General features: G+C 46.5%; 1 protein-coding gene across 1 annotated transcript in view; it reads left to right on the plus strand.

Annotated features, from left to right (window-relative positions):
- The window catches only part of LOC134350782 (regulator of G-protein signaling 17-like), a 157746-nt gene that overhangs the window by 125388 nt on the left and 18059 nt on the right, over window positions 1-14299 (plus strand). Inside the window, exon 5 of the mRNA XM_063056468.1 lies at window positions 12442-12682. Coding sequence (XP_062912538.1) covers window positions 12442-12682 — 241 coding nt within the window. The remainder of the gene's footprint in view (window positions 1-12441; window positions 12683-14299) is intronic.

Below are 14299 nucleotides of genomic sequence, written 5' to 3' on the forward strand. Positions count from 1 at the left end.
CTGCCGCTGTGAAGCGATTTTGCTGACCGCTATGCTACCAAGCTGCCCCAAGCAGAGAGCGGTGTCGTTGCCGGTGACGGGGCGGGAAGGGCTGTAGTTGAGGATCGGGTCTGCCGCACAGGTACGCACATCGTCAGAGCATCGGCCAAAGGGGCCAGAGGCCACCGGTAGGTGCACTCCGATCACTGCGGCCAGTGTCCTCGGGTGCTGGGGGTGTAGTCTCTTGCTTATTGACAACGCAAGGCTGGGCAAAGGACCGGCAAGGTCACAAAGCACCTGGGCCTGATGTAAACAGTCGGGGCCGATGGAGCAGAGGGACGGAAGGCACAATTGAGTGCGCGGTAAACAACTGGAGGTTTGCGCTTGGTAGGAGAGATAAACATCTGGTTGGAGAGCACGAACAAGTCCCAGAAGATTGTGGTGCATGCAGATAACACAGAAAACACTGCAGTGTTTAAGATGGGCAGATGAACGTGCAGGGTTTGGGAGGATGGGGATCATGTACAGACAGGAGAGTTGAGATTAATTTGGCATCATGCCCAACACAGGAGGCTGGTGTGGTGGGGGAGTGCGGTGTCAAAGGGCCTTTTCATATAAGACCATAGGACTATAAGACATAGGAGCAGAATAAGGCCATTTGACCTATCGACCCGGAGTCCCTGAGGCCTGACAGGAGAAGGGGTAAAGGCAGGTTACTGGCGCTTTAAAACCAGTCCCTTCAGGCAGATGGTTGGCAGCTCATCTAGGAGAAGGAAAACTCTGATCTCAAACCTCCACTGCCTTGCAGCTTTACCCACTCATGGGGAAGGCTTCGGGAGTAAACCCCGAGGGAAAAATCCGGAGCTGGAGTCCCTAAGGCTGTCCGACGTTGAGTTCAATGCTGACTGGCAACTCCTGCGACACTGCTGGTGCCCAACTGTATCGGTCTCTGCCGTTCCTTTGGGTTCATCAGCTGCATAGAGATGGGGAGCCTGGTGCACGGGCAACAGCTTGCTCTCCATGTCGTACTGCCGTGTATCAGGTAGACAGCTAGGACGTAACGTCCATGGTTGACCTCGACCTGCGGAGGGCCTAATTGCAGCAGCAGTACGGTGCTGTTCTTCTTGAGCCCTTCCCTCCTAATGGGGCATAGTTCACAGACAGCAGCTCGCCGTAGTCCTCTGTCCTGGGCCAAAGGTCCTCACCCTCTTGTATCCCTACAATCTTAATATTATGTCTCTGGGAACATGCACTTTAGCTTCAAGCTGGCTGTTTTGTCTCATTAGCTCCGAATACTTAACTTCAAGCTCTTGCACGCGTGTTTCAAGGTCACTGGTGGTTAGTTCTTGATTAGCCACACGGGCTTGTAAGTCAGCCTGGGAGGCCACAAGCGCCTGAAACTTGGTCTCAAAAACATCGAAGCGGTCGTTAATGCCCTGCAGAGCTGACTCAGAAATCTCCTGACCTAATTCCTTGCACATGGCGTGAGTTTTATCCAGCGGTATCTCAGAGGCAGAGAAGTTCTTTACCGACCTGTTGTTAGCACTAACTTCGGTAGTTTGGCGGTCGGCGGTCTTGGCTTTATTTGCCTTCGGCATTGCCAAACTTTTCCAGACACTTAGTTTAGACGTACACTTGAATAAAACACGGTATAATAGTAAGTTTATCGAGGCCTCGGAGAGGAGCACTGACCAAACACGTCTAATCCATACGCATGTGCACTGGCGCCCTCCGCCAAAGGTCAATTGTCCCAGTAGCTTCCGTTTTCACCACACGATTTTCTAGGCGAAGATCCTGCCTCTCCCAGGGATGAGGTCTCCAGAGCTTCTGTAGCTCTGGGTTTTTACCGGATGGGGTTGCTATCCCCAAGCCCAATCCTCCTCCTTTTGCAACTGGGCTTGAGGCCATCCAAGGTGGGGCTTAGAAGTACAGTGCAAGGCGTTAAAAATTACTGTAAATTACAGAAGATAGAGTGAGAGGAAACTGAAACGGATTAGCAAGGTAGTGTTCATGGACTGTTCTTATCCCTCTCCTTCGTTCGAGGAGTTGGTGAGGGTAAGCTCTGGTGGAAGGAAGTATTTTGTACTGAGGTTGTGCTGGCAAGAGGCACATTGACAACGAGGTGAGTTTGAGGTGGACATTCTCCCTATTAGAATTAGAATCAGGTTTAATATCTTTGGTATATGGTCATGAAATTTATTTTTTTGTGGCAGCAGGACATTGCAACACATTTAAAAAAGCTATAAATTACAATAAGTAATATATATTTAAAAAATTAAATTAAATTAACTTCTTGCACTATGCAAAGAGAGAGCAAAAATAAAAATACTGAGGTAGTGTACATGGGTTCATTGCCCGTTCAGAAATCTGGTGGCTGAGGGGAAGAAGTGGGTCGGTTCAGGAGGCTGCTCTGCGACGTTTACCGGGCTCTGCACTAAACCAGGGTCTCTCTTTGTCATCTTCAGTTCAGAACACTTCTTGCTTGCGTTTATTGTTTGCAAGATTTGTTCTTTTTTTTTCTCCGTACCTTGGGTGTTTGTTTAATGGGTTCTTTTGCGTTTCTTTGTTTTGTGGCTGCCTGTTAGGGGACAAATCTCAAGGTTGTACAATTTATACAGACTGATAACTAATGCACTTCTAACTTTGTGCCTTCAAGCTCCTTCCTGTACCTCCTCCTTTATAGTGGTATTGCAAAGAGGGCGTGATCCGGGTGACAGGGGTCCTTGATGATGGCATTGCCTTTTGAAGGTGTCCTCGATGCTGGGGAGGCTGGTGCCCATGATGGAGCTGGCTGAGTTTACAACTTTTTGCAGCTTTTTCCGAACCTGTGTAGTGGCCTTCCATACCAGACAGTGATGCAACCTGTTAGAATGCCCTCTGTAGAAACTGGCGAGAGCCTTTGACGACATATGAAGTCTCCTCACGCTCCTAATGAAATATAGCCACTGTCATTCCTTTTTTGTAATTGCATTACTACGTTGGGCCCAGGACAGATCTTCAGAGATGTTGACTCTCAGGAACTTGAAACTGCTCATCCCTTCCACTTCTGATCCCTCAATGAGTACTAGTGTGTGTTCCCTCGATTTCCCCTTCCTGAAGTGTGTTCCCTTGGCTTCCCCATCCGGAAGACCACAATCAAAGTGACAGTGTGTCGCCAAAAATCGCCAAAGATACTAGAAAATTTCTATAGATGTACTGTGGAGGTCATTCTTACGGGCTGTATCACCATCTGGTATGGGGGTAGGGTGTAAAATTAGTAAGAGCCTCTGTAGTATCTTCAAGAAATGATGCGGCAAAGGGGGCGTCCATCATTAAGGACGCCTAACACCCAGATCATGCCTTGTTCTCCTTGTTACCATGGGGAAGGAGGTACAGCAGCTGGAAGAAACACACTCAACGATTCAGGAACAGCTTCTTCCCTCTGCCATCTGATTTCTGAACGGATATTGAACCCATGAACACTCCCTCACTTTTTTAATTTCCATGTTTGCACTACTTATTTAATTTAGCTGCTTTATATATACTTAACGTAACTCACGGTTTTAGTTCTCTCTGTTATTATCTATTGCAATGTACTGCTGCCAAGTCAGCAAATTTCACAACGTATGCTGGTGATATTAAACCTGACTCTGATTCTTGGATTGGTTAAGTCGAGTTTATTGTCATGTGCACCAGTAAGGTGAGGTACAAGTACAGTAAGAAACTTCCTTGCAGCAGCGTCCCAGGCACGTAGGTACAGACGACACCCTGAATCAGAATCAACATCAGTATCGTGGTTATTATCACTGACAGATGTTGTGAAACTTGCTGTTTTGTATCAGGAGTACAGCGCAAGACATGAAAGTATTTATAACTTAAATTAAATTAAAGGCATCCGTTAGTCTTGCGAGACCATGGATCTGCGCCTGAAAGTCTTCACTCTCCTGGGCGCAGGCCTGGGCAAGGTTGTATGGAAGACCAGCAGTTGCCCGTGCTGCAAGTCTCCCCTCTTCACGACACCGATGTTGTCCAAGGGAAGGGCATTAGGACCCATACAGCTTGGCACCAGTGTCGTCGCAGAGCGATGTGTGATTAAGTGCCTTGCTCAAGGACACAACACATTGCCTTGGCTGGGGCTCGAATTCATGACCTTCAGGTTGCTAGTCCAAAGCCTTAACCACTTGGCCATGTGCCCACAACCTACAGTAAGAAATATGTAAAAATTAATAATGGCAAAAAGACATCGAGATAGTAAGGTAATGTTCATGGACTGTTAGAAATTTGATGCTGGAGGAGAAGGAGCTGTTCCTGAAACATTGAATATGCGTCTCCAAGCTCCTGTACCTCTGCCCATGGTGTTAGTAACGAGAAGAGGACATTTGCTGTTGATGGGGGTCATTAACGATGGATGCCACCTTTTGGAGCCAACGTTGTATCCAATTGGCTACTTCATCCTGAATGTCAAGCCTTCTGGACCAGCCTCCCATGCAGGATCTTGTCAAAGGCCTTGCTAAAGTCCATGTAGACAACATCCACTGCATTTTCCTTCATTGGACTTTCCTGGGTATTTCCTCAAAAAACTCCCATAAGATTGGTTAGACACGACTTATCACCTACGAAGCCATGTTGACTACGCCTAATTAGAACCTGTCTGTCCAAATACTTATATATCCGGTCCCTCAACATGCCTTCCAATAACTTATGCACTACTGACATCAGAGTCACCGGCCTATAATTTCCCAGGTTATTCTTAGAGGCTTTCTTGAACAACGGAATGACACTGACTATCCTCCAATCCTCCAGCACCTCATCCTTTGCTAAAGATGTTTCGAATGTCTCTGTTGGGCCCCTGAAATTCCTGCACTAGCCTCCCTCCAGGTCCAAGGGAACCCCTTGTCGGGCTCTGGGGACTTGTCCCTCTTAATTTGCCTCAAGACAGCCACCTTTTCTTCCCTAATACAGAAACAGTCTATGACATCATTACATTTTGCCTCGGTTCTATTGTCTCTGTGTCCGACTTCTGAGCAAATACAGATGCAAGAATTCATTTAGGATCTCCCCATCACATGTGATAAGTCATTCCCCCTCCCCGCAACAGTGCCTAAAATGGTTGACTGGTTATTGTTGGAAACGGTCACGAGGGTGCTCTGCACTATCCTAATGAAGGGTCTTGGTCCTAAACGTTGACTGTTTATTCCCCTCCATAGAGGCTGCCTGACCTGCTGAGTCCCTCCAACATTGTGTGTGCATAACTGTGCATTATCGGTCTATTCCCTTTCCCTGTTCAGACACCACCCTGCTACCTGCCTCCTACACCTTCAGTGTGACTGTCTCCCTGTAGCTCCAGTCTGTTAACCCTTCAGTCTTCCAAGTGATCTGTAAGTCATCCAGATCTAGCTCCAGTTCCCGAACATGGTGTTGTGGCAAATCAGGTTCCCGGGTTCAGTGAGTGAGGACAGAAGTGTGCAGGCCCTCACTCACAGTAAGTAGATAAACTATTTATTTACAAGTTAAAACGGACACTAAACATTCAGCAAACTCTTCAAGCTAAACTCAGTCACAAATACTCACCTAAACTGAGTGCCCAAGGTGGCAGGACATTAGACACTAAACATTCACACAGTGGCAAATACTTATTTAAAGTGTGCTCCCGGGCCCTCTTTACTGCAGCACACCTCCAGTGTTTACCGTTTCCATGACAACCTGGTCTGCAGCAACCCGAGAGTGAAAAGAGACCGCATGATGACCACACACTAGATTCAAACCCCACCGGCACTGTTATATCAGCAGCTAAATGGCAGCTAGTGGGAGAGGCTGCAATGCTCCTTACACAGGTCAGCCCCCACCCGCCCCCACTTCCCATGGGCGACTGGCTTTCAATGAGCAGGTAAGTTAAGGCATTTACTGCAACAAACAGTAGCAAGCTGCAGCTGGATGACTCCCTAATTAGATCATGTCTGTCCAAATACTTGGATATTCAGTCCCTCAGAACACCTTGCAATAACTTACCCACTACTGACGTCAGAGTCACCGGCCTATAATTTCCCAGATTATTCGTAGAGCCACTAAGAATCAGTCAGGGACACTGCCTCCCTGCCTCCCCTCATCCCGAAGAGGAGCATTCCGCTATCCAGACTGGCATCCCCATCGCTCTAACTCTGCAATAAGAAAGATAGAAAAAGAACTTCACACCAAAGCCGCTTGGGTTGAAGCCTTAGCTCCTCAGTTATGAGGCAACACCTCCCACAGACACTACTGATGGTGGGCAGAGGTGTATTGGATTGAGTGCACTACTCTATGCACATTCTAATTACGGTACCAAGTTGTTGAAGGGCAGTGAAGAAGAAAAGGATTTTGCTGATGCTGGAAATTCAGAGCCACACGCACAAGGTGCTGGAGGAACTCAGCAGGTCAGGCAGCATCTATGGAGGGAAATAACCAGATGACATTTCAGGCCAAGACCCTTCACCAGGATTCAGAATGTAGGGTATCTGATGAAGGGTCTCAGCCTGAAATGTTGACTGTTAATTCTTCTCCAGTTGCCTGACCTGCTGGGTTCCTCCATCGCTTTGGGGATATGAGAAAAAAAACTGTTTATATACAGTACAATGAATGGATATAATTTGGAATGTGATTTTTAATATGGAATAAGCTACAAACATCAGGAAGATCCAACATTTTAATTCCCGAACGGTTGCATCTTCAACTGGGAAGAAGGTGTGACGAATGTAGAACATAAGATATAGGAGCAGAATCAGGCCATTTGGCCCATCGAGTCTGCTGTGCCATTTCATCATGGCTGATCCAATTTTCCGCACAGCCTCTATTTCCTGCCTTCTCCCCATATCCCTTTCATGTCCTGACGAATCAAGAATCCACCAACCTCTGCCTTAAATATACATGTAGACGGCCTTCGCAGCTGCCTGTGGCAAGGAATTCCACAGATTCACCACCCTCTGGCTAAAGAAATTCCTCCTCATCTCTATTCTGAAACGATTCCCCCCTATCCTGAGGCCATGTCCTTTGGTCTTAGACTGTCCCACCATGGGAAACATCCTCGCCACATCCACCTTATCAGGGCCTTTCATGATTCAATAGGTTTCAATGAGACCACCCCTCACTCCTCTGAACTCTAGTGAATACAGGCCCAGAGCCATGAGGCACTGTTTACATGGCAAGCCATTCAATCCTGGAAACATTTTCACAAACCTCCTTTGAACCCTCTCCAGTTTCAGCCGTCCATTCTAAGATCAGGGGCCCAAACCTGCTGGGAATTGAAAGGCCTCACCAGTGCTTTATAAAGTTTCAACATTACATCCTTGTTTTTATATTCTAGCTCTCTTGAAATGAATGCTGACATTGTGTTTACCTTCCTCACCACAGACTCGACCTGCAAATTAACCTTCAGGGAATCCTGCACAAAGACTCCCAAGTCCATTTGTATCTCAGTTTTTTTGTATTTTCTCTCCATTTAGAAAATAGTCAACCCTTTCATTTCTTCCACCAAAGTGCATGACCATATACTTCCCAACACTGTATTCCATCTGTCATTTCTTTTCTCATTCTCCTAATCTGTCTAAGCCCTTCTGGGGTTCTCTGCTTTCTCAAAGCTACCTGCCCCTCCACCTCTTTGTATTGTCTGCAAACTTTGCAACAAAGCCATCAACTCCGTCATCCAAATCATTGAAATATAACATAAAAAGAATCGGTCCCAATACAGACCCTTGTTGAACACCACTGGTCACCGGCAGCCAACCTGAAAAGACTCCCTTTATTCCCACTCTTTGCCTCCTGCCAATTAGCCACTGCTTTATGCAAGCTAGAATCTCTCCTGTAATACCATGGGCTCGTAGCTTGTTAAGCAGCCTCGTGTGTGGTATCTTGTCAAAGACCTTCTGAAAATCCAAGAACACAGCATCAAGCGATACTCATTTGTCTATCCTGCTTGTTATTTCCTCAAAGAATTCCAACAGATTTGTCAGGCAATATTTTCCCTTGAGGAAACTATGCTGATTACGGACTATTTTATCACATACCTCCAAGTACCCTGAGACCACATCCTTAATAGTCATCTCCAACATCTTCCCAATTACTGAGGTCAGACTAACTGGCCTATAATTTCCTTTCATCTGTCTCTCTCCATTCTTGAAGAGTGGAGTGACATTTGCAAATTTCCAATCTTTTGGAACCATTCCAGAAACTAGTGATTTTTGAACAATCGTTACTAATGCCTCCACGATCACTTCAGAACCCTGGGGTGTACACCATCTGGTCCAGGTGACTTATCTACCTTCAGACCTTTCAGTTTCCCAAGAACCTTTGGTCTAATTATGCTAACTTCACACACTTCATGCCCCCGACACTTGGAACTTCCACCGTACTGCTAGTGTCTTCCACAGTGAAGACTGATGCAAAATACTTATTAAGTTCATCTGCCATTTCGTTGTCCCCCATCACTCCCTCTCCAGCATCATTTTCCAGCGGTCCAATATACACTCTCATCTCTCTTTTACACTTTATGTATCTGAAGAAACTTTTCATACTTTCTTTAATATTATTGGCTAGTTTACTTTTGTATTCCATCTTTACCTTCTTAATGACTTTTTTAGTTAACGTCTGTTGGTTTTTAAAAGCTCCCTAATCCTCTAATCTTTGTTCTGTTATATGCCCTCTTTTTACTTTTATGTTAGTTTTGACTTCTCATATTAGCCATGGTTGTGTCATCTTTCCCTTAGAATATTTCTTCCTCTTTGATATGTATATATCTTGTGCCTTCCAAACTCCTTCCAGAAATTCCAGCCATTGCAGCTCTGCCATCATTCCTGCCAGTGTTCTTTTCCAATCAATTCTGGCCAACTCCTCTCTCATGCCTCTGTAATTCACTTTACTCCACTGCAATACTGATACATCTGACTCTAGCTTCTCTTTCTCAAATCTCCGAGCGAACTTGATCATATTATGATCACTTTCCCTTAAGGTCTCTTTTACCTTAAGCTCTCTAACCATTTCTGTTTCATTCCACAACACCCAATCCGGAATAGATGATCCTATAGTGGGCTCAACCAGGATCTGCTCTAAAAAGCCATTCCCCCTCCTGTAATCCAGTGCTAACCTGATTTTCCCAATCTACCTGCACGTTGAAGTCTCCCATGACTATTGTAACATTGCCCTTTTGGCATGTATTTTCTATCTCCCGTTGTAATTCGTGGGCAACATCCTTACTACTGTGTGGGTGTCTGTATCCCATCAGAGTCTTTTTACCCTTGCAATTCCTTAGCTCTATCCACAATGATTCAACACCTTCCAACCCTATGTCACCACTTCCAATTTTTACCAACAGAGCAACGTCGCCCCCTCTACCTTCCTGCCTATTCTTTCAAACATTAAGTATCCTTGGACATTAAGGTCCCAGCTACAATCTTCTTTCAGCATGACTCAGTGATGCCTCCAACATCATACCTGACAATCCACGACCGTGGTGTTTCATCTACCTTATTCAGTATACTGTGCGCACTCAGATACAACACCTTCAGTCCTGTGTTCACCCTTTTTGATTTGGCTGCACCATGCTCAACCTTTTGATTCCTAACTTTGGCTAAGGTCTGACCAACATCTGCCTCCACCATCTGTCCACTAACTATTCCAGCACTCTGATTCCCATCCCCTACTACACTTGTTTAAACCCCACCATGCAGCACTAACAAACCTTCCCACTAGGATATTAGTTCCCCTCCAGTTCATATGCAAACCCTCCCCTCTGTACAAGTCCCACCTTCCCTGGAAGAGAGCCCAATGATCCAAAAATCTTATGCCCTCCCTCTACACTAACTCTTTAGCCACGTATTAAACTGTATAATCTTCCTAGTTCTGGTCTCACTAGCACGTGGCACAGGTAGCAATCCTGAGATCACAACCCTGGAGGTCCTACTCTTTAACTTAGCACCTAACTCCCTGAAATCCCTATGCAGAAGCCCATCACTTGTCCTACCTGTCATTGGTACCTACATGGACCACAACCTCTGGCTGTTCACCCTCCCTCCTGTGGACTCAATCTGAGATGTCCTGGACCCTGGCACCCGGGAGGCAACACACCATCCAGGAATCTCATTCTCACCCACAGATCCTCCTGTCTGTGCCCCTAACTAACGAATCTCCTATCACCACAATGTGCCTCTTCCCCCCACCTCCCTTCTGAGTCTCAGAGGCGGACTCAATGCCAGAGCCCTGTCCACTGCAACTTTCCTCTGTTAGGTCAAGTCCATCACCCCTGACAGTACCCAAAGTGATAAACCTATTTTAACCCCTTTCTCCTTCCTGACTGTCACCTGGTCTCCTGTGTCCTGTACCTTGGGTGTAACTACCTCTCTATATGTCCTGTGTATCACCCCTCAGCCTCACAAAAGGTCTGAAGTCCAACCAGTTCCAGCTCCAACTCCTTAACATGGTTTGTTGGAAGCTGCAGCTGGATGCACTTCTCACAGTTGTCGTGGTCAGGGACACAGGAGATCTCCCTGCCTTCCCACGCCCTGCAAGAGGAGCATTGCACTATCCTGCCTGGCATCTCTACTGTCCTAGCTGAGCAGATATAAAGAAGAGAATGAAAAAAAATGAGATTTTATTTCCTTTACTTTCTCTGAGTGAAGCCTCGACGAGCTGAAGCGTTAAGATCACCACTCGGGCGATGTCCGCTTGGACGATGGCGCTATGCTTACCCCCTGCCTTCCTTTCATTTACTCTTACTAATCAATCTCAAACGATGATTGGTCGCTGGTCAAAGCTCTATTACACTGCTGTGAACCGCTCCTGTCTTTTATCCTCGGGTGAAGTCCCCTCCTCTCCGGACTTCCGATATCCGGACTGGTCAAAGCTCTCAACCTGGAACACAGTACAGGCCTTCTGACCCACAATTATAGACCAGACTTTTAACCTACTTGAAGATCATTTACCCCTTCTCTCCTACAAAGTCCTCCATTTTCTTTCATCCGTGTGCCTATCTAAGAGTATCTTAATTGCCCCTAATGTATCTTACTGTACCACCACCATCCCTGGCAGGGTGTTCTACACACCCATCACTCTCTGTGTAAAAATCCTACCTCTGACATTTCCACAAGGCTTTCCTCCAATCATGCCACCTCATATTAGCCATTTCCACCCTCAGATAAAGGTGGTGGCTGTCCACTCTATCAATGCCTATCATCTTGTACACTTCTATCAAGTCACCTCTCATCTTCCTTCACTCATAAAGAGAAAAGCCCTCGCTTGCTCAACCTTTCATCATAAGAGGTGCTCTCTAGTCCAGTCAGCATCCTGGTAAATCTCTCTGCACCCTCTCTACAGCTTCCACATCCTTCCTGGCTCATCACTGGCTCTTCGCTAGAAAAGCAAAGGAGTGTGGCTAGGCTCATCTGCCCCCATTGTCCCAAAGCACCAGAGGCTCGTCCTCCCCCTGGTGTCCCTCCTGATGGCAGCAGTGAGAAGATGGTATGAGAGGGTTGTGAGCTATATCCTCCATGGGCAAGGGGATGGTACAGTGGCATTGTGGTTGGCACAATCACTTTCCAGCACCGACAACTATCAACTTTGACAAACTTTTGTAGATGTGTGGTGGAGAGTATGTTGACTGATTGCATGGCAGCCTGGTATGGAAACACCTATGCCCTTGAATGGAAAATCCGACATAGAGGATACTTTGCAGACCTCCCCACCGCTGAGCACATCTACACGGTGTGTTGTTGCAGGAAAGCAACGTCCATCATCAAGGACCACCCCACCACCCAAAACATGCTCTTTTCTCACTGCTGCCTTCAGGAAGGAGGTACCGGAGCCTCAAGACTCACACTACCAGGTTCAGGAAGAATTATTGCCCCTCAGCCATCAGGCCAGTGTGGATAACTTGACTCAGCTTCGCTGGCTGCATCACTGAACTGTTCCCACAACCCACGGACTCACTCTCAAGGATTCTTCAAATCATATTCTCGATACTTATTGCTTATTTATTTATTATTATTCTTTCTTTCTTTTTCTATTTGCAGTTTGTTGTGTTTTACACACTGATTGAACGCCCAGGTTGGTGCAGTCTGGCATTGATTCTCTCATGGTTATTGGATTTATTGATTATGCCCGCAAGAAAATGAATCTCAGGGTTGTACATGGTGATAAGTATTTTGATAATAAATTTTACTTTGAACTTTCACCTTCAGTTCCTGACAGTGCTTGTAAGGAGTTTGTACATCCACCCTGTGACCATGTCAGTTTCCTCTGGGTGCTCTGGTTTCCTCCCGCAGTCCAAGGAAGTATGGATTAGTATGTTAACTGGCCACTTGAGTGTGATTAGACAGTGCAAGTTCGTTGGGCCGGAGATGCCTGTTACTGTGCTGTATCTCTAAATAAATGAAAAAATAACTACCCAAGGACATTAAGGAGTTCGATGTCCTGTTTGTACTCTGGTGTGTTAACAACCTGAAGCAATCTTCTATCTCACAGCAGTGGAACCCTGCCTTCGCTGGAGGAGATCACTTCATGGACACAGGGCTTCGACAAGGTGATGGGATCGGAGGCAGGGCGCAACATCTTCCGCCAGTTTCTGCGGACAGAGTACAGCGAGGAGAACATGCTCTTCTGGTTGGCCTGTGAAGAGTTCAAAAAGGAAAAAAACTCCAAGGTGGTTGAGGAGAAGGCGCGGGTCATATACGAGAACTTCATCTCCATTCTCTCCCCGAAAGAGGTGAGTGCACTCTGGGAACAGTATAGATGGACAAAGAGGATGGACCTGTTTCTACGGCTCCTTTCAGAGTCATGCAACACTACGGCACAGAAACAGGTCCTTCAGCCCATCTAGTCCAGGCTGAAATGTTATTCTGCCTAGTCCCATTGACCCCACCCGTCCATGTACTTATTCAAACTTCTCTTAAATATCGAAATCAATCCTGCATCCGTCATTTCAACTGGCAGCTCGTTCCGCACTCTTAGCAACCTCTGAGTGAAGAAGTTCCCCCTCATTTTTTATTAAATATTTCACCTTTCACCCATAACCTAGTTCTAATCTCACCCACCCTCAGAGGTGAAGCCACGTTTTGATGTTTCAAAGTGCACATCGAAATATTGAAACATGCAGTGAGACGTGTCGTTTACGTTAACGACCAACACGGTCCGACCATTGTGTTGGAGGTACTCCACAAGTGTCGCCATGTTAAGACCATAAGACAGAGGAGCAGAATTAGGCCATTCAGCCCATCGAGTCTTCTCCACCATTCCATCATGGCTGATCCAACTCCCATTCAACCCCATATACCTGCCCTCTCACCATATCCCTTGATGTCCCAACTGATCAGGAATCTATCAGCTTCTGCTTTAAATATACCTACGGACTTGGCCTCAACTGCATTCTGTAGCAGAGCGTTCCACAGATTCACCACTCTTTGGCTAAAAATAATCCTCCTTACTAAAAGGTCGCCCCTCAATTTTGAGGCTGTGCCCTCTAGTTCTGGACACCCCCCCCCCCCAGAGGAAACATCCTCTCCACATCCACCCTATCTAATCCTTTCAACATTTGGTAGGTTTCAATGAGATCTTCCCCACGTTCTTCTAAATTCCAGTGCGTACAGGCCCAAAGCTGCCAAATGCTCTTCATATCCTTTTCCCTCCTCTTCATATTCCACACACCCATCACTCTCTGTGTAAAAATCCTACCTCTGACATTTCCGCAAGGCTTTCCTCCAATTATGCCACCTCATATTAGCCATTTCCACCCTCAGATAAAGGTGGTGGCTGTCCACTCTATCAATGCCTATCGTCTTGTACACTTCTATCAAGTCACCTCTCATCTTCGAGAAAAGCCCTCGCTTGCTCAACCTTTCATCATAAGAGGTGCTCTCCGGTCCAGTCAGCATCCTGGTAAATCTCCTCTGCACCCTCTCTACAGCTTCCACATCCTTCCCGGCTCATCACTGGCTCTTCGCTAGAAAACAAAGGAGTGTGGCTAAGCTCATCTGCCCCCATTGTCCCAAAGCACCAGAGGCTCATCCTCCCCCTGGTGTCCCTCCTGATGGCAGCAGTGAGAAGATGGTATGAGAGGGTTGTGAGCTATATCCTCCATGGGCAAGGGGATGGTACAGTGGCATTGTGGTTGGCACAATCACTTCCCAGCACCAGCAACTGTCAACTTTGACGAACTTTTGTAGACGTGTGGTGGAGAGTATGTTGACTGATTGCATTCTTCTAAATTCCAGTGAGTACAGGGCCAAAGATGCCAAATGCTCCTCATATGTTAACCCTTTCATTCCCAGAATCATCCTCATGAACCTCCTCTGAACTCTCTCCAATAACAATACATCCTTTCTGA

Source organism: Mobula hypostoma, chromosome 8 (genome assembly GCF_963921235.1).
Source record: "Mobula hypostoma chromosome 8, sMobHyp1.1, whole genome shotgun sequence".
NCBI classification, from domain to species: domain Eukaryota; kingdom Metazoa; phylum Chordata; class Chondrichthyes; order Myliobatiformes; family Myliobatidae; genus Mobula; species Mobula hypostoma.